The sequence below is a fragment of the Ambystoma mexicanum genome, chromosome 10 (genome assembly GCF_040938575.1).
Source record: "Ambystoma mexicanum isolate Mex_15411 chromosome 10, UKY_AmexF1_1, whole genome shotgun sequence".
NCBI lineage: Eukaryota > Metazoa > Chordata > Amphibia > Caudata > Ambystomatidae > Ambystoma > Ambystoma mexicanum.
The window spans coordinates 882,052,935-882,079,735 of record NC_090932.1 but is presented as its reverse complement, the minus strand read 5'-3'; the positions used below and the strand labels follow the sequence as shown (position 1 = coordinate 882,079,735).

At 47.1% G+C, this 26,801-nt stretch overlaps 1 protein-coding gene across 27 annotated transcripts in view; it reads right to left on the bottom strand.

The window, feature by feature from the left end:
• The window catches only part of DLG1 (discs large MAGUK scaffold protein 1), a 2,685,689-nt gene that overhangs the window by 1,500,252 nt on the left and 1,158,636 nt on the right, over positions 1-26,801 (bottom strand). For all 27 annotated transcript variants that reach the window (XM_069618589.1, XM_069618591.1, XM_069618601.1 and 24 more), the window contains one exon: positions 1,815-1,939. In XM_069618589.1, coding sequence (XP_069474690.1) covers positions 1,815-1,939 — 125 coding nt within the window. The remainder of the gene's footprint in view (positions 1-1,814; positions 1,940-26,801) is intronic.

The following is a 26,801-nucleotide window of genomic DNA, read 5'->3' as shown; positions in this document are numbered from 1 at the left end:
TGGTGTCATGTCCATTCTGCCACGCTTATAATTTAAATGGTATAATGCCACAGATGCATATCTTATTATCTTTGTGTCTTTCATGGCATAGAACAATCCTGTTAGTTCCAAAGCTGTTTAGCCTCGTAATTCCTTCTTTGAAAAAGTTCCTTTTTTATTCAACAAACACTGTACTTTCTTGGGACTTCTTGTAGCTTTTCAATTGCCCGCTATACTCCCCTGCCAGGACTTCTTATGCACCTGTAACTGCCTGGCATACTCGCCCGTCAGGACTTCTTGTTTCCATATATTTATAACAGTTCCTCTTTACATCCACATTTGCATATATCTTCCAATGTGCACTTTTAAGTTTTCCCAATATCTGCATTCCATGCACTCCTATATTGCTGGGGGTCATATTTGTACTTTGCTTTTTTGACTCACAATCTTCTTATAGTTGCTGTCTCTGCAGCTTTACAATGTTCAAACTGCGTTTGGCGCAGGTTGCCGAAATGCCCTGGGCTCCCCACTTTGCTTGGGCCGACTCACTGGCTCGGCTTGACATCTTCAGAGCCGTTTGGGCTTACGCAGCATAGCTTTGCCACCTGCTTTCCACTGAGGGCTGCTTTGACGTCTACGCCTTCTCATGGCTACGCTTCTGCACGCCTGCTTTCCTTCAGAGGGGGGGACAAACATGTCAAAAGGTCATTAGGCTATTGGGTATCACAGGGGTCTTTTCCATGGGCAAATGGGGGATACCATGTCTCATCCAATGAAGCCATGACATCTCCCCAGTTGTTTGCCTCCTCCCATGTGATCCGCCCTCATATAGCCGCCTCAGGATCAGGTAGCACTGCAGTCCCCTGGCCACATGCGAGGAGGTCACCACCAGGGAATTCATGATGACTCCATTGGATTCATCCCATTCTGCATGTGAAACATGTGAGACTTCTTATAAGTAGGTTGATAACTGAATTAAGTGCTACATGAAATTAAGAAAAGCGAGGATAATAAAGGGAGGAGATAACTGTGAAGTCTCACATTTCTGAATCTGGAACCAGAATATCTTGATCAGAATTTAGGCTTCCATATTAGACTAAGGTTTGATCTTGGCCAGAACCCGGTCTCCCTGTGCTTCAGTACACATCTGCCAAATGCTTTTGATTTTCCCAAGTAAAATTTAAATGGCCTGTCATTTTTTTTATTTGACACTCATGAAATTGTAACTTCCACCCCAGACCTTTGCTCAGTGTAACCATCTAATCCAAGGGTTGACAATCATTAAATATTTCCCACAATGTGCATTGTATTTCCCACAATGTTGGTTCCTTGTTTGAGGCATATTATGCACACCTGGGTTTCTATAACCTGCCATTTTTGACAATTACTTGTATTTGGAATAACATTGATCATACAAAGATGTACACAAAGAAATCAAGCACAATGTTGTATTTATTGTTATGAGTGCCCATTGAAATGGTTAAAGCACCCGATTAAAGGTCTAGTAGCTTCTGGTAACAGCAAAAATGCACACATAAAATGTGTTGCGATCTGGCTCCCCAAATCTGACATTAGGGTCTTCATTACTCATAATGATATAAAAGTGTTTAAGTATGTTGCACAAATAGCTCAAAATAAGATACATGCCCATCTGTGGCATGAGGGGTTAAATCAAGATTGTGCATAATGCTAATAATTGTGATTATAGCACATATTGGTAGCATCTTTAAAAACATATCGAGCTGCATATAAGACATTGATGACGAACCATTTATAACAGAGTTACAACAAAAAAGCAAAAATCACAACTAGTTTTTAAAATTAGAGTAACTTGCCGTAATCTTCCATCCTGTGCAGCAGCACCACCGGAGATTATCTTTGTTATGAAAATACTTGTGTCATCCCCAATGTGTGGGTTGTCTGTGCCACCAGCAATGCTAAAACCAAGGCCAGAATTTCCCTGAAAAAAAGCCAGAGAACTGTATATAGTTTTAAAGATCCCTAATAAAACTTTTTATTTTAAATTCTCTTTATTGGCATTTTGTAGACTTACAACCGTAGCATGTCTAAACTGGCATGTCACTACATTGATTATCACAGGTAACAAATAACATCATAAAAACATTGAACCAACTTAACTGTCTCTGTGTGGGTTAATGTTCTAATAGAACAAGTAGATGTCACATCTGCAATTGCACTACAATGCTGTTTTGCTCACCCAACACAAAGTGGCTTTCACAGAGCAGATTGTATAACTTGGGAGACCAAAAATAACACTTTCATTAAGATGAGCAAAAACAAAAATGTAAATGAAATAGTCGCTATGTTAGCTATTCCAATCTGACCACATGTGGTCCTCTTCTGGTGCAGTTTTTCTTCTAAGCCAAACATACAGGTTCCAATTCAGCTCACAGTCTAATCTGTTTCTAGCCTTAATACACACTACAAGTACTACACTTCTGTAAACAAAAAACTTAAACTGATCTATGGGGGGCGTGGCTTGGAGCCAAAATGGTCGGTCCAGCTCTATGAGAGCTCCCGGCTGTCGCCACACATCCGCCAGAAATGCACCGGTGAAAGGCGATTTGCAACACATCCTATCGGCATCCCTGATGGCAGAAGCTACCCTGCTTAAGTTGAGCTAGCCCCGGTCCTGCTGCGAGGCTGGGGGCCGAGGCAAAGCCGCGAGGTCTGCGGTGCCGGGGGAGAGCGGGAGCATGTGCCCAAAATGGCGGGCGACATGATCTAACAGACCCCTGAGCCGGAGCGGAGCCTTGGAGCTGGGATCTTTATCCATCGAGCCTCGGGATCCCGAGCAGTCCATCAGCTCCGGAGCGGGGACGCATACCGTACCTCAGTCGGAGAGTGCGGCCCCCAGAACAGCGGCCAGCTCCACACTGCCCGCCAAGAAAGAGTCAGAAGACCACCAAGCGGGGAGCTGCCTTCGGGGCGACTGTCGGCGCCCGGCAGGCCGGTGGCCCGGCGGGCGGTGGACTGCCTTCGAGGGCCGGGTGCGGGGGGCCCCCCATCTGATGGTGCCCTGAGGTGCGTGGAGCTGAGGAGCTCTCAGGAGCGGCGGACCACCGCGCTGAGCCCACCAAGCGGGAGGCGGGCTGGGAGCGGTCCTCAGGGTGACGGTATTGGCACCCAGCAGCTCTCCGCCAAGTGAAGAGGAGCCGGGCATGAAGCAGCGGGCGGCTCTGCGGGCGCCGTCGGGCGAGGGGGGAGAGGCGGGGAGTCAGGTGGCTCCCGCCTGCAACAGGGCCCTGGGAGAGCCCTAACCGGCAAAACAGAGCGGTGGGGGCTCTTGCTGCCATCCCCCGCCCGCGCCTCAGGGCTCTCCCAACCAACGCTGATCCGAAGCTGCCGGGTGAGTCCTGGAACTGCGGCGGCTGCGGATCCGCTCCAACCCAGCAGATGGACGTCGCAGGGTTCGGAGGAGGCCCCTCAGCCTGACACTCCAGCGGAGGCAGGTTGGGCGGCACCACCCACAAACCCGGCGGGATCCCCGCCGGCCCGGGAAGAGCCAAGGACAGCTTCGCTTGGGGGGTGTGCACGCGGTCGCGGCCTCCACGTAGATCCCAATCACAAGCCCATCGGCATCACCACCAGCCCAGGAGGGACCAAGGTTGGACTCGCTTGGAGGGGCGGACACGCCCCCCCCTCCCGGATCCACGAAAAAACACCAAGGGAGACCATCGGGCCCTGAACCCTCGGGGGGGGGGCCTGGACAAACTGCCCCGGGCCGGCACGAGGGGAGCAGTGGCAGGGTGTCCTGTCCCTGCCTGCACAAGCGCAACAAATATAACTCGGAGGGGGCCCGGCTGGGGGCCATCAACATCCCGGTCACCAGGCACCTCCAACCCCGCCAACAGCCCCCTGGGGGCATTAAATCGTCACCAGGACTCAGCGGATCGGCGTGGGGAGGGGCAGCCCTGAACTCTAGTGCCCCCCCCCCACCTCGGTGGGGAGAATCGGGATCCCCGGGGACCCTCACGGCACAACGCAATATGCCCAGGCGGGGCGTAGCGGGGCTAGCAGCTCCACAGACTGCTTCACAGGCTCCAATTAACACAGCGGCCACTGGGGCACAATAAGGAGGGGCAAAGCAGAGGCTCCAACCAGCATAAAGCAACCATCAGGACCCCAGCGAGCAACCACACAGGGCTTAACAATACATCAGTCTTGAGGAACGAGCCCTCCAGGCCTCAGTAAGCCAGGCAACCGAGAGAGGGTCTGCGCCACCTGCAACCCAAAGTGCCAACCGCACCAACAAACGGCGAGCTATCACGGGGAGAGACTACCACGACCCACCAAACCAAGTGAAATCCTCCCTCAAGACATCACAAGTGCAGTTCCCCCCACCCCCCCCCCAAATATGACAAAAGCGCTCAAATCCACGAAACAAACAGACATCTCTACTCTACTGGCAGCCCCGAACGCAGACAAGCCCAAAAGGGGAGACCGGCCGGAGACCGTGTCCGCAAACCCAATCGCTGTGGTGGACCCTGCCACCATGACACAGTCAGTGACCAAATCAGACTTGCAGGAGCTCTTACAAGCCCTCACAAAAGAATACCAGCAGGGCACAGAATTAGTCATGGGAAAGATTACAGCTCTAGACAAACGAGTGGGGGGAAGTGGAGACAAGAACCGCAGAGGTGGAGGCGACCCTGTGCGAACACGGGCACGAGATTGGCGAAAGTTCAGACAGAATCACAGCACTCGAGGCCCGATGCGAAGCGATGGAATTGAGACAGGGTGCATCGAACAAGGACCAGAACGAACACGGCAACCCGGCCGGATGTCGGGGTTTACGAAGTTAAAGAGGAAATCATGAGGGAGGCCAGGGACTCCACCCCGCGTCCTCTTCAGAGACGTGTCTATCTCCCGCTATCAGGACCTAGCAGCCATAACACTAGCAAAAAGAAAGGCCCTACGGCCCATCACGGACTGGCTCAGGGAAAAGAAAACCCCTTTCCACTGGGCGTTCCCCACAGCCCTAGAGTTCTCTTGGAATGGAAAACCCTGCCTGATCCGCACCCTGCAGGAGGGAGAGAGGCTTCTAAATCCAGACCCATAAAATGACATCCAAGCCCGGGATTCATCAGCCCGAACACCCCGAACGAGGAACGCTGACCCCGCCTGGACCAAAGTGGGAAGACGCCGAAAACTCTGGGGACCATCAAGCAAGAACAAGCCAAATGGCTAGGACTGGGCGGACCTCCCAACAAAGAGTTAAGAAAAGGGATGCCGAACAGAAGCCCAGGAAAAGGGGACAAAATGATTTTGGAACACCAGAGACTCATCATTTTACCAAATAACAGTTGAGGCACCGTTGCCTCCAAGCTGCAAGGATGCGTTGGCCCAGCCGGATGCCCCGTTGGCAGATAGCTGACTTTCAAGGCCTTAAAGACTTGGATTGTTGGAGGGTTTGGGGGGTGGGGGGGCTCAGAACCGGGGAACAGCGACCAAATGCCCAGCACTACACAGGGGAACCAACGCACCAGAGGTATCGCAACAAGAACAGCCCAAAGGACACAGAAGCAATATCATCCCAAAAGATGGAGACCACTAAGGAACTAACCATTATAACGTGGAATGTACAGGGGCTGAACTCACCTAGAAAACGGAAGTCAGTGGAACAGAGACTGAGCCACCTAGAAGCAGACATTGTGTGCCTCCAAGAAACACACCACCTGCAACCGGACGAAAAGAGTAAACTTCTGCCAATACCCCACGAAATTCTTCGCCTCTTCGGGCCAAAAAAAAAGGGGGGAATAGCTATTCTTCTCAGCCGGGTGGTGCAGCTCACCCAAATTTTGATTAGACGTGACCCTGCGCGGAGATACATACTGCTCAAGGGACTCTTGATAGACCTACCGATCTCCATAGCAGCAATATACGCTCCAAATTCCAGGTCCGCTTTCTCAGCAGTCTTCTCCCCACGATCACCTCCTTCATGGAAGGGCGCCTCCTAATTGGAGGAAACTTCAATCTCACCCCAGACCCCAACACAGACAAGACACTTCCGCCCTCCAGGGAGGACTTTTCTCGGGCACTGGGGATGGCGGAATTCCTGAGGGACACAGGAACCGTCGACACCTGGAGATTGGCTCATCAGGGAGAGCGAGACTATACATTCTACTCCCATGTACATAGAGGCTATTCAAGGATAGATCTTCTGTTAATGACTAGCGCACTCTTCCCCTGTATTGAGGACATTCAAATTGGCCGCAGAGTCATATCCGATCACGCCCCAGTCATGGTCAAGCTGCAAGTTGAAGGCCTCCCAGCACCCCCCCTCAGAGAGCCTGGAAACTCCAAGATTACATCCTAGCAGACATGGCATCAAGCACCGAGCTACAGGTTTCCCTGGCAATCTACTTCTCAGAGAACGCAGCCAAAGGCACCTCGGAAGCCATGGTCTGGGACGCAATGAAGCCAGTCATCAGAGGAGCGGCAATCAACTGCACCGCAGCTCAGAAGAGAAGGCACCAAATCCAACTCGCTAAGCTAGAGGCAGAAGTGGGCGAAATAGAAGCACAATACAAAATCCGCTAATCCGTGAAAATAGGCAGAGAACTCAAAAGAGCGAAGACAAAACTGGAAATGCACCTGGCGGACCAAACGGCCCGAGCATTAGCCTACACAAAACAATTCTACTATATAAACAGCAATAAGGCAAACCGCCTGCCGGTCCAGAAAGTGAAGAAATTGCACTCCCGAAACAAGATACTAACGCTTCAGGACCAAGGAGGGAGACTTTGCTGCACAGAAGCGGAGAAGATGGAGATCCTCACTAAACACCACATGGGAATCATGTCGGGCCCCGCCACAAACAAGGAAGCACAAGCCCAATACCTGCAGTCAGTCCGGCGAGACCCCCCCCCCCCCACCCTTGCAGCTTGACTCCTTGGAACCACCAATCTCGGCTGAAGTAGTAGCGGAAACAATCCGGTTTTTGAAAAACACAGCCCCAGGCCCCGACGGCCTGACCGCCCAATTCTATAAAAAGTTCTCCCACATCCTGGCCCCTCGCCTTGCCTCGTTATACAACTCTTTTCTGGACTCAGGCTCTGTCACCCCCTCCATAGAGGAGTCCCTAACGGTGCTGCTACTAAAACCAGGAAGAAACCCGGAGCTCTGCACCTCATACAGACCTATCACATTACTGAATAATGCAAAAATCTTCTCTAAAATCCTGGCAAACAGACTAGCAAAACACCTTCCAGAACTGATCCACCCAGACCAGATGGGATTCATCCCAGGGCGAAGTACCTTTGATAACACCAGGTGCACCCTAAATATCATCGAATCTGCAGGCAGAATGGGCGAGCAAATGGCAGTCCTGTCGCTAGACGCAAACAAAGCATTTGACATGCTAGACTGGGGATACATAGAGGAGGCCCTAAAGTACTTCGGCATCGGCCCAAAGTTCCCGGAAATGGACACTGGCCAACTATCAGCATCCAACTACAGCGCTAAGGGTAAACGGCAATAAATCTCCCAGGATCCATATCACCAGAGGCACGAGGCAGGGCTGCCCGCTATCCCCGCTCATCTTTGCATTATCCAAGGAACCGTTTGCCAGCAGAGTGCGCCAAAATCCCTCAATAAGTGGGCTATCAGTGAGATGAGAAGCATACAAAATAGCGCTATATGCAGACGATGTCTTACTATCCCTGACCAAGCCGAAATTATACCTGGAAGTGCTCTGGAACGAACTGGCCAACTTCGGAACGGTGTCAGGGTTCTCAATTAATCTTGAAAAATCCACGGCCCTGGGAATCAACATCCCAGGAGACACGATAAAATCACTAGCCACCAATCACCCCATTCAGTGAACCAATTCACACTTCACCGATCTGGGGGTAAAGATTCCACAGAACATAGAAGAATCGTACAAGATGAACCCCCCCTTCCCCCCCCCCGCTGTTCAAGGAGCTCCAGGCGGACCTAGTAAGATGGAAAAAACAAGAAGTGTCATTGCTGGGAAAAATAACAGCAGTAGAAATGAATCTGGTACCAAGGTTGCTTTATCATTGCCAGGCCCTCCCAATCTCCATCCCTAGGAAGGACCTGCTGAAGCTCCAAACAAAGATCATGACATTTATCTGGGAGGGTAAGAAGCCGCGAATAGCGAGAAGAGTGGTGACAAGGAATAAGGGATCGGGAGGCCTGGGAGCCCCAGAAATAGAGAGATACTGCCTGGCCGCCCAGCTCCCACCAGCGTTCACCTGGAATCTAACCACCAACAAACCCTGCTGGACGAAACTAGAGGGGGCCTGGTGCCAAAGCCCGCTGGAAGAGCTCCCACACATCATCAGACCCATTGAACCCCCCCCACAGCGAGGGGCCTCTAACCGCAACCAAGAATACAGTTGAGAGCTGGAGGAAGGCAGCCAGGCGGTGGAACCGCGGAAGCACAATAGGCCCCCTATCCCCGATCTGGGACAACCCGGACTTCACCCCCGGAATAACACCCAATGACTTTAATCCCTGGAAAACGGGAGGGCTAAAGCACGTGGGAGACTTTTACGAGGAGGGTGCCCCACTAACTTTTGAAGAATGCAGGATGAAATTCGGGGTGCCGGAAACAAAGATTCCGCTACACTCAGATTCGACACTGGCTCTCGCACGAGCCAATGAAAACTCAGGGCTGCAGAGATCTAACAGCGCTGGAACACACTCACACCGACACCCCCCAGAGGGAAAACATTGGCCCTATACAGACTATTAGATAGAACTGATCCCAACAAAAAGGATGCATACATGGTAAAGTGGGAAAGGGACATCGGCAGGACAATTGATGGGGAAGAATGGGGGCACATCTGGACCAGAACGCAGAAGAGCTCGAAGTGTGTCACCAATAAGGAAGGGGCGATCAAAACCTGCTACAGATGGTATTTAACCCCTGAAATTCTGAACAAGAGCAATCCAGCTATCTCCCCACTATGCTGGAGAGGATGCACAGGCACGCTATTTCACTTGCTCTGGTCATGCCCAAGATCTGTTAAATACTGAAAGGAAATCCTGGACCTAATTAAGCAGATCACAGGGCTAACGATTCCATGGGACCCAGGAATAGTCCTACTGGGCAGCACATGGGAGGGCCAATTTCCACTTACCGGCAACTTAGCAAGCCTGTGCACACAACTTCTCACGGCGGCAAAGATAGTGATAGCAAGACTATGGAAACACCCAGAGGGCCCCACCGTGAGCTTGTGGAGGGCCAAATGTTGCGACATCGCAGCCGCGGAAAAAATAACCGCCATCCGCCTGGGGAACAGAAGAACAAGTTACTCTCTTACCTGATAAAGTTCTTTCGATGGGATGGTCTGATGACGTATTCCATATATTTGACAGTAATCAGCACAGCTGTGGTGATTACTGTCAAAGATATGGAATACGTTGGAGGACCCAATCCCCTCGAAACAGGTTTGACACCCGGTCCCCCTTCCTAGACTATGCAGATCAATTCCCAGGCATGGCAAGAAAACCGCCGCCCCTCCACTGGACGGACAAATATGACTAAAATAATACATAGACAAGTCCTGTGGCCCGCATCAAAGTAGCCACCCCAAACATCACTAACCTGGGATCAAGAGCACCAGAGGGCAAGACGAACTCAAAGAAACGCCCAGCCTCAGTCAAGTTCCAACCAATAACTCCCCTCAAAAGACAATTAGCTAAAACAATTCCCTCCAAGGACTACAGCACTCCCGATGGACTGTCCCCCAATGTCACCTCTTTGCCCCCCCTACTCCCACCTAATTATGTTCTGTTTTGGTTTAACATGCTAATTTCAAATGAACTATGCAATATGTGAATTAATGCACTTGAGACAGTAGGTTTATTGACAAAATCAAATAAAAAGAATGTTGAGAAAAAAACTGATCTATGTAACAATATTATTGATTGTGTTTTATTCCTGCAGAAAATGTTTACATTTGCCCCTCAGTAGGCTCTTTGATTTTCGTGTGTAGGGGTTAGCGCGAGTTAATTTTAAAAAAGGGCAGTTCAACCTTCAATTTCATAACTGAATCCTCCCCCACTCTACTCACAAAGTACAGCTGAAAAAGGATTATTATACCCATTTGTGGTCACAGTGTTTATTCTGAACCTGAAGGGAGTAGGGAATGGGAGTTCCAACAAGAGGGGATCCAACAGGTCTCGCTAGCTTCCTCTGCCAAGATACAAACAAAATATGAAGAGTACAATGGTTCAAAGGGGGCCATACGGATTTATTGATACAGAACACAGCTTACCTAAAGATAAGAATATGCCATTTAAAACCTGGCAAGACATTCTTTTATTCACAGAAGGAAGCTGTAAAGCACAGCATGAGAGTGCAAAAAGAGTGCAAAAAGAGCAAAGCATCAGGAGGTTACCATGCAGTCCATCCGGAGCAGGGTTGTTCTTCCGTTGCACCCAGTTCTGTTTGTTCATGGTTTCATGGTTTCCTAGACCATGCACATGTGGATGAATTTATTCAAACCTGAATTTAATGGGTTATTAGAACATTGAAATGTTGGTAAATCCATTGCAGACAATGAATTGGCAGAGGACAATAAAGGGTGGTATACATTTTTTGTCCCAATATTAAGTTTCTCATTTATCTTTCCATGCTCAAAACATTCAACCCTGCTTAGGTGAAATGTTCTAATCACAATAATGTCATACCCTCCTCAAGACATTACCAGGTACTAACATGCCTTGGCACTCATTAAAGACCATTGCTTCTCTTTGGCCAATTAAGTTCGGCCTAGGGCTGTTACAAACGAGTAAAGGCCCTCCTAAGTGGGCATTATTTATAAATAATGAATACTGATCATGCAGAGATGGGATGTAAAGGAAATCATTAGCTCTTATTCTATCACAATAAGCTCACCAGAGATTTATCTACTGTGGGGGATCAGAAGAAGGACGCAGACTCGGATTTTCCCATCTCACTAAAAGTTTTATTAAACCAAATATTTTGGTATGTTCTTCATACATTTCTTTACTGGATGTTTGTGAAGAGGTATTGTTTGCAGGTTAATTAGGGATTTCCTCACATGAATGGAGTCCTTGTCCACAAAACGGATGTCCCTCTAGGTGAGGTTCTGCTTGCCTCGACCCACAGGGAGAGTGTTGAGGCGCCGGCTCAACTCCATAGCCTCAGAGTGGGGGGCTCCCTCTTGGGGAGAAGGGACGAATTCCTGAGATTCGTCACATAACTTTTCCCTTAATTAGGTGGCTCCCCTTCTTCATTGATCAGAAACCAACTAAGAAAGTCCACATTTCCTTGTTCTTGTACCTTTCGATGTTCCACTGTGAAAACAAATGTCTGCAGGTCAAGAACAATCTCATGACTTAGACGTTTGGATCATTTTTTAGACTCATCCATGTCAAGAGATTAGTAACCCTTCTACTTTTTCTACCAATCAGATCGTATTTTAGATGTGCGACAGCCCATTTAATCGTAGCATTAATTCAATGCTACGTTTAAATTCAATGGTAGCATAGTTCTGTTCCCTTGGAAAGAGTTTCCTACTGGTATACAACACCAGGTGCTCTAAGCTGTCATGTTCTTGGGATAGTACAGCCCCAGTCCAATTTTGGAAGCATCAGTTTGTAACATGAATTCTCAATTGAAGTCTGGTACCCTTAAAACAGGTTCGCTACACAAGATGTTCTTCAGTCCATTGAAACTAGCTTGATCTTCCCTACTCCATAGTAAGGACTCAGGTTGTGCATTTTTGAGTTTGTCCGTGAGGTTAGTGGCGATACTGGAATAGCTGGGTATGAATCGCTGGTAATAGCTGGTTAGCCCCAGGAAAGCACAAAGTTGCTTCTTGGTTTTAGGTGTGGAGTTCGCTGAACTGGTTTAACCTTCTTGCTCTGCAGTTGAAGGAGACAATTGCCTACAAAGAACCCCAGATACTTCACCAGAGACTGTGTTAGATGAGACTTTCGAGGGCTGGCAGTTGACCCACATTTTCCTAGAGCCCTGGTTACTTCACATTGATGATATATGCGTGGTCTGGCCAACTATCGCTGTGGATCACAATGTCATCTAAATATGCCCCACAAAAGTGTGTTAATGGTTTTAGGACTCTACCCTTAAGGCTTTGGAATGTGGCACCGTTATGAAGGTTGAATGGTAGGACCTTATATTGGAATGGACCTTGAGTCATCGAGGAGGACATTTTCTCTCAGTCTGCAGAATTAAGGGGGACCTGCCATTGGTAAGATCAATCGTGGATATATATATTGCTGAACCCAATTTATCCTTTAGATTGTCTATTTGTGGCATCAGGCAGTTATCGAATAGAGAGAACAAATTGTGTTTTCTAAAATCATTACAAAATCTCCTCGATTGATTGCGTTTTGCCACTAACACATTGGGAGAAGACTATTGACACTGATGGTTCAATAATATTGGCTCGTATCAATTCATCAACCTCCTTCTCTATTATCTTTTTCCTAGCGTCTGTGATCCTGTAGTGCTTTACATTAATAATTTTCCTGGAGATTCTCTGATGGAAAAAAAGTGTAACCCTACGAGGTTGATCCACAAATACCTCAGAGAATTGAGCTAACACATACCTGATGTCTGCCTGTTTGAGGAGATTAACGTGGTAGAGTTGGTCCTTTTGTCTCCTGTCTGGTTATTGATATTGATATTTTATTTCTATTGCGCTCGTACACAAGTGTTTAAGAGCGCAACAAGGCAAGGGAGGGGAACAGGGGAGAACAAAACAGCAATCTTACTAGGCCCAGTGACATTGAGAACGCGCAAGTGCATGGGAGAGGGGGAGGGGAAAAGAGCGTGGAAGGGGAGAAGTGGAAAGTGCGAAGCAGATAAATAATAAATAAAGACAACAAATGGTGGTAGTGCAGCCAGCAATTTGCAAGTGTTAGGTTTAAGGCAGCAGACCGGGTAGGTCTGATAATTACAGGAAGAAAAAGGGGTGCTGTATGGGTACAGATACAGAGCCCCGTGCAAGGTGCAGCCCGGAGGCAGTGCGGGAGGGTGGCAGGGTGAGCAGGTACCTGGGCCCAGTGGACAGAGGGTGGCCAGGTGCACAGTGCCAAGAGAGAACAGATCAGGAGAGGGGGAGCAAAGGCAGAAAAAAAGAGGAAGGTCTTGAGGTGCTTCCGGAACCGGAGATGGTTCTCAAGTTTTAGAGTGGCAGGGAAGCTGTTCCAGATGGAGGCCCCAGCCAAAGACAGATCTACCCCCAGCTCGTTTCTTTGATAAATGACTGACCCTGAGGGAGTTAGAGGTAGAGGAGTGAAGAGCTCGAGAGGGGAGGTATTTGCGGAGGGATAGCTGAAGGTATTTTGGACCGAGGCCCCAGAAAGCCTTGTGGACAAAGCAGAGGGTTTTGAATTTAATCCTTGCATCCACTGGGAGCCAATGGAGAGATTTCAAAGCTGGAGAGATACGATCCCAGGGCTTGAGGCCAAGGACAAGTCTGGCAGTCCTGTTCTGGATTAGTTGCAGAGGGCGGAGAGTAGAGGCAGGTAGATTTAGAAAGAGGCTGTTACAATAGTCCACCCTAGAGAGAACCATAGCTTGGGATACCATGAGCTTCTGGGGGAAGGAGAGGAAAGGCAGAGTACCTCTGACGAGCTGTAGTAGGAAGTTTGAATTTTTAGAGACCTCAGCGATGTGGGCGGAGAAGGAAAGGGTGGAGTCAAAGATGACCCTGAGGTTCTTAGCCTTGCAGGCGGGGGTAAGGAGGGCGGCCAAGGGAAGCCGGCCAGAGAGTGAGGAAAAAGGATGGTGAAGGTGTGCCGATGAGGAGGATCACCGTCTTGCTGGCATTCAGACAAAGATCATTGTCGGCACACCAATCTTGAATGGCAGTTAGGCAATCCGAGATGAGGGGGAAAGGAGGTGGCCGAGGGCAGCCTGAAAATGAGTCGAGTGTCGTCAGCGTAGAACTGGAAATTTGAGCAGAAAATGGCAATGCAGAGGGCGAGAGTTGCCAGATATTGGTTGAAAAGCCAGGGCGAGAGGTTAGACCCCTGAGGAACACCACAGGTAGAGAGGAAGATAGATGATAGGAAGGACCCGAGTTGGACCTGGGAGGGTCGTTCAGAGAGGAAAGAGGTCAGCCAAGCCAGAACCTGATCAGTGATGCCCAGGTTTTTACGGAGAAGGTTGAGCAGGATGGTATGTTTGACCGTGTCGAAGGAAGAAGAGAGATTGAGGAGGATGAGGACAGAGGGAATGTTAGAGTCAAGGTTGGAGAGCAGATCTTCACGGATATTCAGGAGAGCAGTTTCCATGCTTCTGGCAGCTCTGAAGCCAGACTGGTGGTCATGGAGACAGCCAACAGAATTGGAATGAAAGTTAAGCTGACAGATGGCCAACTTTTCCAGGAGTTTGCCCAGAAAGGGAGCAATGGAAATTGGGTGATAGGTAGCTGGACAAGAAGGATCAGCTGTGGGTTTCTTGAGAAGAGGATGCACAAGGGAGTGCTTCAGAGGGGAGGGGAAGGATCCCGAGGCAAAGGAGTGGTTGCAAAAATCAGCAAGGGCCTGAGCAAGGATGTCCATGTGGTCCTTGATGGTTTCAGAGGAACAGGGATGAACCGGTTTTGACAAGGCTTTCATAGATTGGACTCGTCTAGCGACTTCGTCAGGGGAGAAAAGAGGAAAGGACGAGAAGAATGGTGGGGGGATGGCCAAAGGAGGGTCAACAAGCACAGATGGAGAGGAGGGGTGGGGGCGGAGAGGGTGGACAGGATTTCCTGTTTTTTTTTTTTAAATTAAGTTAGAGGCAAGGGCACAGCAAAGAGCCTGGGAGAAAATAGGAGGGGTAGAGACTGCAGCAGAGTTGGCCAGCTACTTGCAGATTTTACAGAGTTCAGCCGAGTTGTTAGATGCCGCAGAGCTACAAGCTTGCATGTGGACTCTCTTCTTGGTGAGAACAGAGTCGGTATTGCCTTTTTAGCAGGTGACAGGCCAGTTTGTCAGAGAATGAATAGGAAGCCTTCCATTTGTTCTCAGCCACCCTACACTTATGTTTATGTGTAGCTAGGTCAGAGTCCTACCAGGAATTGCACTTGGCTTTGGACTTCACATGGAACCTCATGACGGGGGCAAGAGCATCAAGAGTATCAGAAATTGAAGAGTAGAGCAGAGACAGGGTTGCGTCAGGATGTGAGACAGCCAGAGGTGGACGTAGTCCAAGGGGCATTTCCTCAAGTATTTTATATGGCCCAAACACCATTGACACCATTTTATTCTCTGAGGTTGGTAATAGGACTAACACGGATTGTCCTACGGTGAAGGTACGGGGAGTGGCCCTTTTGTTCTAATTAGCCCTTTGATATTCTTGAGCTTGTCCCAGATGTTTACATACAATTTCTCTTACCATCATCCTATGTAAATATGTGTTTTGGGCGGTTTGAGAAAGTGGTAGGATGGCCTCCTCTCTTCCCAGGTTTCCCTCAGCATATCCAATACATGTCGGGGTTCCCTCCCATAAAGATGCTTGAGGTGTTTTTTTATGGCAGACAGTAACCATTGGATCATCACATCCAATCTGCCTCTACTAATTTAAGCCAGGTCTTTTTTAGAGTCTGATTAAAGTGCTCCACTAAGCCACCTGTTTGAGGGTGGTACATTGAGGTCCTTAATGTGTCTTAATGTTAAGGATTTCTTTCACTTCATGTATTAGGCGTGACATAAAGGTGGTACCCTTCCTGTGAGAATTTCTTCAGGGAATCCTACTCGTAAGAGGAAGGGTACCAAATGCTTCACTATTTGTTGTGTGGTGGTGTTTCTCAACGGGAAAGCTTCAAAATACTGTGTGGCATAGTCCAATATAACTAGGATGAAATGATTACCCAGTTTGGAAGTTTCTAGTGGTTCCACTTTATCCATGGCTATCCTTGGAAAGGGGATATCAATAATGAGTAGTGGTTGTAGTGGAGTAGTGGGGACTGGGAGGGTTGCAGTCTTCCTACAGAATTCACAAGCCACTACAATGTTTTTCACATCTGCAAAGACGCCTAGCCAGTAAAACCTTGGGCGTTACCTTGCTGAGTCGTCCCTACTCCTTGATGGGCTGCAGTCAAGAAGGAGTGGGCTAGCTCTAATACCACTGTCCTATGACTCCGGGGCATGAGGGGTTCCCTCTGAGGTCTTAGCACCCCTATAGAGTAGTCCGATTCTTTCCTTCTTCCGGGACTACTTTTGCGAATGCCTCAATAAGGACCAAGTCATTTCTTTGGGCAAATGCCAAATCCAGAAGGAGAACGACTTCTTTGGTCTCTTGTGGAGGTTTCCCTTTCTTGGGTATATTTGTCTCCCCAAATCCCTGGAAACCTTCATCTGTGTCTTTCTGGTACTGTACTTTCTGGGGTACTGGGAACAGGCCTTTTTCTAATATCCCTTGGGCAAACTCCCCACCATCCTCCTTCACTGAACACAGAATATTCCTGTGATTATGTAGGACGACTTTAACGTCCCCCCTATAGTCAGGATCAATGATTCCCGCCATCACTTCTAAACCATATCTCCAGGCTAGTCCTTGATATTGAAGCTAACCTTATGTATGTTCCTTTAAAGGGGGCGGGAGGGAGGTGGAGAGATCGAGTGGCTATCATTTCAGGGGTGCTCTGAAGTCAAAGCCAATGGACTTTGCTGTAGCTATAGTAAGGGGTTTGGCCTTGGTACTTAATTTGGTAAACTATAGGGTTTCCCAACTTTTATCAGTTGGTCACAATCCCACCCTATCATCATAGGTGGTGCGTCAGAAGGATGACATGGACTCAGATTTTCCATATCACCTAAAGTTTTATCAAACCAAAAGAATAAACGCCAATCTTTCCCTATGGTAAGGGGTTTTCCTACCTAACAAAACTAGCGAAGGTCCTTGTCAGTCATCAGTGAGAGCCTAAACAGAATCTGCCCACTGTCCCAACGAACCTGTGTTGACCCTACTACTATTCTATCAAGCAAAACCAGGAGAAAGACTCCCTTTCTCCTGAAGACTTGTTTTTCACAAAGTTCAGTAAAATATCGTCAAGTAGTTCCTGGTGACTGCTTTCATCAATTCATACAGTTCCGTTTCAGGGTTGTTCAACTTGTCATTCATCTCTTATGTGATTATTCTCCATTTCCTTCTTGTTCTTTTCTTGACTTATTTAACTTCTAGTTATCCTTCTCTTTTACAAGGTAACTTTATCCAATATTTAGGACTCTCCCCTTTGCTTCTCTGGCATTTGATATATAGTTTACAGTCTCTAGTTTCTCTTTAGCCTTGGTCCTTATTCTCAGTTTCAACCTTCTCCTCAGGCTTTCCTCTTCTATAGTATTTCTCTTCTATGGTTAGACCTTCTTTGTTTGATTTAACCTCAATACTAACATTCCAGCCTTGAGTTTTCTCTTATTTTGTACGACATCAAGAATTTCTCCTTGACTGCAAAGAGTATAAACATTCCAGTAATGATCATCATTCACTTCATTCAAATGTCAATGCTTTATCTCGACTGGGACGAGTATGAGCGTTCCCGTAAGGATTTTCTGTTCAAGTATACGTCACTGTTTTTATTATTCGGGTGGGACTTTTCCTTTGCTGCATTTCCTTCGTTTTGCTGTACAAGAGGTTTCCCCGATATCTGGTCTGCCGGAAGGTTCCACACTGGTTCTAGCGGAGTGGTATCTGCATTGTTCACAGTACCTCTGGTCTACCACGGCTCCGTTGTGTTGTGGTCACGCCACCAGTCAACTAACTCGAGATGAGGTCGCCTCACATCCGCATTGGCTTCTCTCCTCTCCGGTTTCTTAAAACCACGCTTCAAGATCTGAAGTTTGCTTCCTCTCGAATATAGGACGCTGTGCGTCCAGCCTTGGCTGTGTAAACTAATGAGCAGCTTTATAACGTGCTGACTGTTAGGGAGAATTCTCTGTTTAGGCTGAATTTCCCTCCCTAGTGAGTCCCCCAGCAGCTTTGCCGGATTTCTGGGGTTTAATTTTTTCTCCTGCCAAGAGTGAGACTCTTTTACCCTCACTCCTGGACATGTTGAACTGTGTTATCTTGGACAAACCTTGTGTTGAATGGGCTATGGGGTCTTTTACTCCATAGGGCCTCATGTATTTTTGTGATGTGGGTTACACAGCACCCTCTGTGCCGTGACCCAGGGGTGTCCTAGGGACTCCCCAACATAGACTCCATACCCTGGGACTGACTACTGTCTCCCAGGGCATGTAAAGTCACCAAAGACTTTGCTAGTCTTGAATCCTGAACAGAACCAGTACAAACCATCATATTGTGGACGTACTGGCTGGGGCAATTCGATTGCCCCAGGGTCTGTTAGTCGAGGGGGCACGTCTCCGTCCCCCCTGATCGAGTTTTGGCTGGTGGCAGTGGAAACTACTTTTTATATTCGACCGCGAATATTTCCCTATGGGATTTCCCATTGTTTTAGGCTAACACATTTAATTATTTATTTACGGTAGCCTTAAACATCCCGCCGGTTTATATATTTCTTTTTATAACTCCGGTTGGGACTTTTTGCCAAAACTTGATTCTAAAATGGCGTTGGTGTTCGCCTCTGTAACTCTGACCCAAAGTGGAGCCCTTTGTCCCACTTTTGGCGGGCTTCTCCACAGAAGCCCTCCAAAGTGGTGCCACTCTGTCTGGGGTACTTAGGAGGGGTGGAGGGGGATTTAGGCACCCTGGACTGAGTTACCTTGGTAACTCAAGTCGCACTCCGTCCTGATTGGCCCAAGTGGTGAGCCGCCCGGCTCACCACTTAGCATGTTTGAGTGACAGCTAGGCTGGGTGAATGGGGGTTTGCTGCATAAAAGCAGGGCTTTGGGGACTGGGACTTCAGAAGTCGCCACAGGACCAAGAATCCGACGAGGGAAGAGCTGAGCCGACCTGCTTCGACGACACCACCCGGTGGAGCCCTGCTGAACCGTCTCACCACTTTTTCCCGACGACCGAGGAGAACTCTTAACGGAGTGGCTCCTTCCCTTAACTGGTGGGGACAACCAGTTTTCGCCTTCTTTCCGTTCTTTGAGGTATCTCGTGGCCGCCTTGCCTGTGCCAAGCACCCCGGCAACCGGAATACCACACTTTACCCCCCTACCGCGAAAGTCGGTACCAACCCTTTAACCGGAGGACTCCGCGGCTGGTTTCTTCCCGGGCAGTGCAACGACCCTCCTCTTCTGCTCTTCAGCGAGAACTTCTTCTCCCCTGACCGACGTCGAGCCCTGCTGCCACTGCCTGGAACAACTGCCACCGCTGGAGGATCCTTTCCGCTTAAGGTACTGTGTTCCGCCTGGCTTCCCTTGCCACCGACTGTACGGGGTAGATTTAGTCCCCGGCTTTCGAACCTGGGAGTGCCTGGGACACTTTGGCTAAACTTTCTGAGCCACTCTAAAACTCTTTTTGACTCTTTGCAAGACTTGAATCTCTAACTAACAGTGTGATCTTGGGCACCTTTTCGTTCCGGCTACTCTAAGAGTGGGCCCTGCCTAGTGACTTTTGCTCACCTGTGACTTTGTGCTTCTTTAAGCCTATTGCAAGTGTTCTGGACCTTAGAGTGGTGTGTTTAACCTATTTCTGCTTTTTCTCTCCCTTTCTTGGAAACTACTAGAGTGTCATCTAACGTTAAGCACTCACCTCTGTTTTAATTAAGTGGTGTTAACCTAGAGTTGTCTAGATAGGAGAAAGGATTGAATTTACTTTCATTATAACTGTGTTGAAGTGTTTTTACCATATTCGTTGCTAGAGTGTTTTTACTTATGTGTGTTTTTAAATAAATAACAATATTCTTTTGAAACCAAGCTCTGGTCAGTGTTTGCTTGTGCTATTGTGTTTTGGTACATATTGTGTATACTTTGCATACTGCCTAACTCTTCTTGAGGGGAGTCTGACTGCTCAGCCACAGCTACCAGGTAAATCTGGGTGGTACAGACTGCTACCAAAGGGGTTTACTGCTCTACCTGTAGTCTTAAATCTTTTGCAGTGTTCCCCAAGGGAACTGCACAGGTTTCTGCCTAACACTGACCTCCTCTCATCTCTCCAGTCTCCTCCCTTTTCTTTCATTACCTAGCCGTGGGACTTCCACGGCGCAGTCTCATATTCCTTATTCGGTTTGTTTGGCCTTTTGTACTCCTCCACCCATCATTCGCCTGGTCTCAGTAAAAGGCATTTTTTCTTTCAGAGGAGTAAAAAGAGTATCTTGATGAAAATAACACTTTTAAATGTCCTTCATACATTTCTTTACTGGATGTTTTTTAAGAGGTACTGTTGGCAGGTTACTTAGAGAGTTCCTCACAGGAATGTTCCCAAAGGGGGAGTCTCACCCGGTGAGGTCCTGCTGGCCTCTACACCTAGGGAGGGTGTTGGAGCGGTCTCATCTCCCTAGCCCCACAGAGGGGGGCTCCCGTTTTGGGAGAAGGGACGAATTAACGAGATTCATCACACTACCTATATTAAGACAACAAAAATGTTACACACCATCAATAATATATAAACAGTGCTTCACTGCTCATCTATGTTGCTTCCGGCTAGTTTTGAGCTACATAAAACGAAAAATACAAATCTAGGTTTCAGGAAAAAGGAGGTATTCCAATTAAAAAACATTCAACAGTAAGGGTGGGAAAATATTTAAGACCCTTACGTGATACAGGGTACTTTATGTAATTAGGCAATAACTAGCAGCAGAGTCAGTTGCTGTAGGTAATGGATGACCTGTCCGAGTTAATCACACAAGTGCATTGGGGACCTAACAAGGACTTGTGGTGCTACTATTAACAGGGACGGGACTGCCCTGCAGGTCATTACCAGCTGTAAGTGAAAGAGACCGGCACTAAAACAGTTTTCAAAATGCTCAATTATTGCATCAAGGACCCCATTAGTCACTTTTTAGCATTCATTACCGAACCGTAATGAACACTATCAATTGGCCATCATTGAAAGAACTCTCCAATCGGTAATAAATTGGGCATGCACACATTAGGCAGCTCCGAACGCTGGCACTGTACTGGTGGATAACACTTGTATTCCAAGCATCCTAGTTGCCTGCACTCCGCCCTTCAGGGTACTAATTCAAAGTATTTAAGGGAAGTTAAACATGAATTTGAGGTGTAAAAAGAAGGTTAAATGCTACAGAATTAAAGATTTACCTAGCTGTAGTAACTGGGGGATGTAGGCAAAACAATGTTAGTTCCTAAAATATGGCCCTAGGATATCAAGACATGCTGAGCTGGCCCTCAAAGAATGAGTTTTAGCACATAATCTAAAAGATGGCATGTAATGTGCCAAATTATGCTTATGGGCAAAAAAGTAATTATGTCGTTTCTCCCCTTACTGTACTTACAAGCAGGGATTAACTAATTGCAGCAATACCTTTTAAGATGATCAGTGGCCCGTACATACGATTTCTTGTCTCCATGTGACAGGGCAAACGCTGCACAGTCTAGGGGGAAAAGGCATTGCGGAACACAAGACCAATAATCTGCAGAGGACAAGCCTTGGCACTGCCAAGCCACTACAGTGGTGATTTTGCACAGTATTAAAGCTTTCTTATATAACAAAACAAAAGGAAGTAAGCTCCACACAACAGAATTTACCACAAACGCTAACAGCCCACCAGAGTTTGGAGGAACACAAGACCCCCTTACTGCTTGGGATGGGCAGAGGGCTGTTCTACCGCTGAAAGCCCTCACATGCTGTAGGGTGTATTTTCTGTATGCTTGTCTGACAAAACTGAGGGTGAAGGAAGTCTCTGATTGATAATGGACTGACACAGCACAGAGTCTGGCGCTGTCCCCAAGGTTCGAAATTGAGGGGAGCTGGAGCTATTTAGCTCCTGCTTGCAGCCTAAAAGAGCTTAGTTAGCTTGACACCAACAGCTACCAGGAGCTGTGTTTGGCTCTCCAGGCCAACTGATGCCAAACAAACACACCTAAATGACAATCAAGCAGTGAATAGCCCTAAAGGAACATTTACATAGAGAAGTGTAGAGGTTGGCGATGGCCTCTCAGAAACAAACAGTAGAAGTTTCGGATGTGGAGAAACCTTTAAGAGACCGTCTTCTTTCGAACATCTGAAACCAGATTTTTTTTTTTACTATAGAAAGGAAAACTATTTTCCTAGTTTATGTTTTCCTTACTGACAATGATTGCACACAGTATGGGCAAATACTGACAATATTGCATTTTTGATTTTCTGGTAAAAATCGGCGAATGACATTCCAGAAGTGTAGATAGAGGGCCCACGTATGGAAGAATTTACAAATGGCAATATCTCAAGTATGGACTTTGTTGTGAAATGCTAAGACAGTCTTAATTCACATTGCAGCAACTAGAATCCAATTAACACCACCACCATCACAACTGTCACTAACTGGAGCCCTTGTTGGCTGCCTAAGTGGAGATATCCTGGCATAAAAGCACACTGGGGTGCTGCCTACCTCCTCCTTCACAACAAGGGTATATGCTTGCTGGTGAGTGGTAGGTACACAGTAGCCACTGTTGTGGTGTTCTCAGAAAATTATACTGTTCGCAACGGCCACGCAATCTACACTACACAAAAATACAAAACCTATCAGAAGATTAAGAGAACTGGCATAGAGTAATCACGTGCATCAAGCAATGTTAAAATGTATGGCTGAAGGGGAAGTCTTAACTAATCAAATTTCCAAATTCTTCTTTACTTTGGATTATCTTTGCACAAAGGTCGAAAGCTGGGCCGCTTACTTAGACGAGGGGAATGCTCTGCAGGGTCTCAATTCCTCACTGCTCTCTCCAGGTTGGGTTGCTTGTTCTTTCTTCTACCACCATGCCTTCTGAGAATGGTAGAGCTACAGAACAAACAGACTGGCCAGCATTGTGTAACGCAGGGATGGGGAAAGAAAAACGTGATCCTCATTTCAGACATGCAAAACGGACAGGGACTGTGGCCCTCCCCACTCCCACCCCATCCCCTCTTAACAGGGTCAAGACCTGGACCCTCGCATATCAGGAGTACGATGACAAAACCTCTGAACTATTCAGCCTGCAGTATTCTCCGCTCTGGTACCACTGGCAGGCTAGTCATCTCACTGCATTTTTCTGCAATGTACCTTATGGATGGGGGAATGGCAGCTCCCCATACCACATTTTCCAAGCTACTCCATCCAATTCTCCCCCACCCGTATACCGACCCAAAACGTACAACAGTAAAATGTGGTGATATGTCTCACTGCAAAATGTGGTGAAAGAGATGCTGCCAGATGGGCAGGCACGTATTCTCCAACTAACTGATTAGGTCACATCACCCATATACTGAAAAGCAGTCACTGGCTGTGCGTCAAACAAACTGGGGAATTGAAAACAAGCGCCGGTCTACAGAAGAAGGCAGAGGAAAAAGGCTGCTGAATGAGCTGACCGAGCATGCTGTGTTGCTTGATGCTCCAGGTGCCTAATCTCTGCCTTTTCGTCCTTTCCACATGTGCTCTGTCCAGCCTGTAGGTTTGCCAGTCCGGACCCCTGGCCCTCCAAGGCATATATGCGCACTCCTTGGCCACGCCCCCATAACTCTCTCCCGGCGATTGGACTAGGATATTTACTGGTGATCCCGCGCATTGCAAGTGGCATTGGGAAGTGGCTGTTAGGCTGGACGGACGCTGCCTAGCTTTGCTCCGGCTTCTTCTACGACTGTGAAAACGCTTCTGTTTGCCGTCGCCGTCGGCAAGAGGAAGCCCTTCAGAGTGTTTCTTCTCCGTAACACTCCAAATACCACAACACAAGTAATGGACTAACTCATGGACTTCTTTCCTTTTTGTTATTGTGTTTACCTTGTGTTTACCTTGTGCATTTACCGCTTACTGCGGTGCAAGTCTTTTCAACTTGGTTCTGACGATAGCCCTTTCTTTTCCTGCAGCGCGCGCCTTGGCCACGCCCCCATAACTCTCTCCCGGCGATTGGCCTAGGATATTTACTGGTGATCCCGCGCACTGCAAGTGGCATTGGGAAGTGGCTGTTAGGCTGTTTGGATGTGTGGCTGTGCGGCTTCCTTAAGGTATAACTCAGTGACTGCAAGGTAATAGATATTTATTTTTGTGGCGGTTACGGGTTAAAGCTTGGAAAGAGTCCAGGATCTGTTCTGATGTAAATTTTAGGTAGGAGTTCTATTTGACCACTCTGTGGATTAAATTTCTAATTGACAGGATAGAGTGGAGTACCTCTATCCTCTGGGCAAGTGTAAAATAATTAAAATGGTGAAAAAATTACGTAACGGTAAAAGGTGTCTGAATAGATCCAGAGGGGCTGCATATGAGGGTAGTCTCTCAGAAGAAGATATTGATGTTCAGGCGAATCAGGCAAAAAAAAAAAGTTGCAATATGTATAGCACGCTTGCTAGCAGTGACTTAAATGCCCATGAGTGCTTTCCAGCGGCTTACAATTTAGCTAACCACACACATGTGGCTAGCATTGTAAAGCCCATTGACTTAGAGAAGGACAGTTGCACTGAACTTTCTGATCGTATTATATATCCAAAAAATGTGATTACTAATGTACCTATTAATGACAACTCAATGTTGGGTGTTGTTGGAGACGAGGACTCCTTGCCGCCATTAGATACCTCCCTAGTCGCTCCGGTGGTGTTGGCGGAATTACACAGTCGAACCAGACTGTCAAATGGGCCTTCTACGCCAGCCGCGAGCTCTCATCAATTTAGAGAACAAGTTCATTTTCATGCTGACATTGAAGCAAATTTGAAACTGCTTAAAAAGGACATGAAAATAAATGATACATCTAATGCTAACACCATGAGGAAGGTCAGCTCGCCTGCACATGAGTTACCTCAAATGTATAACGAATCAAGTAATTCACAATCCCCTGTTTTGCGCATAGGCCGAACCAAACTAAAAGAGAGAAATGAAAGTCCACGCTTACCAAACTCGTCTTTTCCTCTCTACCCACTTGAGGATACCCTAATTGACCTGAACAATCAAGAACTCCAAAATTTTCCTGTGCTTGCAAGAATTTTGAACTTGCTTGATAAAGGTCATGAGTATACACATGGAGCGCTGCATGCATTAAGTAACTCTAACGCAGAAATTATGAACAACCTAAGTAGAATCGAAGGATTTATGATGTCACAGGAAAAATGTAATAACTTCTGGGCTTCACAACTGGACACTGTGAGGCAATTGGAACATCCTTTAGTTAGGCCTCCATCTTGTGATCAGGCTACTCAAACTGAGGGGATCTAAGTAGAAAAAAAGAGAGGTATCTGAGTCACAATTGCAGCCTGTAACTAAGGACAAGCCTATACCGGTCTCTGAATATCTTGAAATTGCAAAATTACAACATGACAGGATACTGGTCCTTGAAAACATCGTAGTAGCAGCGAACTTAGTTCCCACAGAGTTAATAGAAAAAGATGGTGTTAATCTCCCGATAGCAGTGAACATGGTCCTGGAAAAACCAGATAGTCCTTCAGCTATCATGGATCTGATTGACCTAAATATGGCCAATCTTTCAGTGACAGAGATTCCCTCATCGATAGAGGCAGAGGAAACTGAGCCACCGCAATCTATGTTTTTTATGTCAAGAAAGGCAAAAAAACAATATGCGAAAGCTCAAAAAAGAAAGGGACGAGTTACAGTCTCCTCACTGCCCCTAACTATTACGGAAAAAAAGAAAAATTCAAAAAAATCTAAAACAATAGCCACCCCCTTGTCCACCAAAATGGGTGTTGCGCAAAGGCAATTGGACGATATGGGTATTGACATCACACGACCGGATAAGGAGAGTCGGGTGTTCTTGGAGGAGAGTAAACTGCTGGCTGAGACCAAGTTGCCTCCCGCAAGTACCTCCTCTGAAAAGACATCCGAGAACTCTCCTATGCTAATACAAACACAATTACAGAGGTTTTTTGAGAAGATTGATAAAAAAATTACATCCATGTCGGTACATATGATAAATTACTCTTCTGAATGTGTGGGGAATGATGTGGTGAAACAAGCAGGAAATTAAATTGTCATCCAAAAAAGTAATATAACAAGTGGCTATCAGCCCACCCCGTCGCCAGTCTGTACAAATGTGAAGGTGTCTTTAGATCCAGTCTTGTCCTAAACAGATAATGTAGAGAAAGTGGGTAGGGCGGTCCAAAGGGAAGAAATACCATTAGAAATGAAACCTATAATAGGATGGTGGGCCGATTATAACTTGATTGATAAACCCAGTCTAAATCGAGCGGCGATAATGAAAATCTTCCATCAGATTCCAGCTTTACGAAATTTGGTCTCAAACGACATTGACTGGGTCAAATTACCATTCACATACAATCACCGAATGATTTGCAAACTACAATCTCAACAATCCCTACAATCTCAACTGTTACATGAAAAAGTAAGCTCACAGGCTGAAGCTGTTGAGTAAATAATAAAAAGCCTTGCATGGTTAGAGCCCCTAATGAAATCGATGATTAAAGAAAATCCTGTGGTTGACAACTCATAAAAAAATGTATTTATTATAAAATCTTGGAACTGTTGTGGTTATAAGAACTTAATGACTTGGTCGAGGACTAATTTATGTCTAAACAGGCCTGCGATTATTATTCTTCAGGAAACTATGGCCATTGCAGATATGCCAGTTGAAGGTTTTTCTTGCTTCTTTAGCCACGCACAAAAGGGACTCCTGGGGCGGCCAAGAAGGGGCCTTGCAATTCTAGTCTCATTGGTTTTTGATGTGGTTATAAAGAAATTGTATGTTTCTGAAGAAATCTTGGCCATTGTCATATTGTCTCATAACTCCCAGAATACTCCGCTAGTAGTCTTATCTCTGTACTGGAACCCGATGAGGTCTAC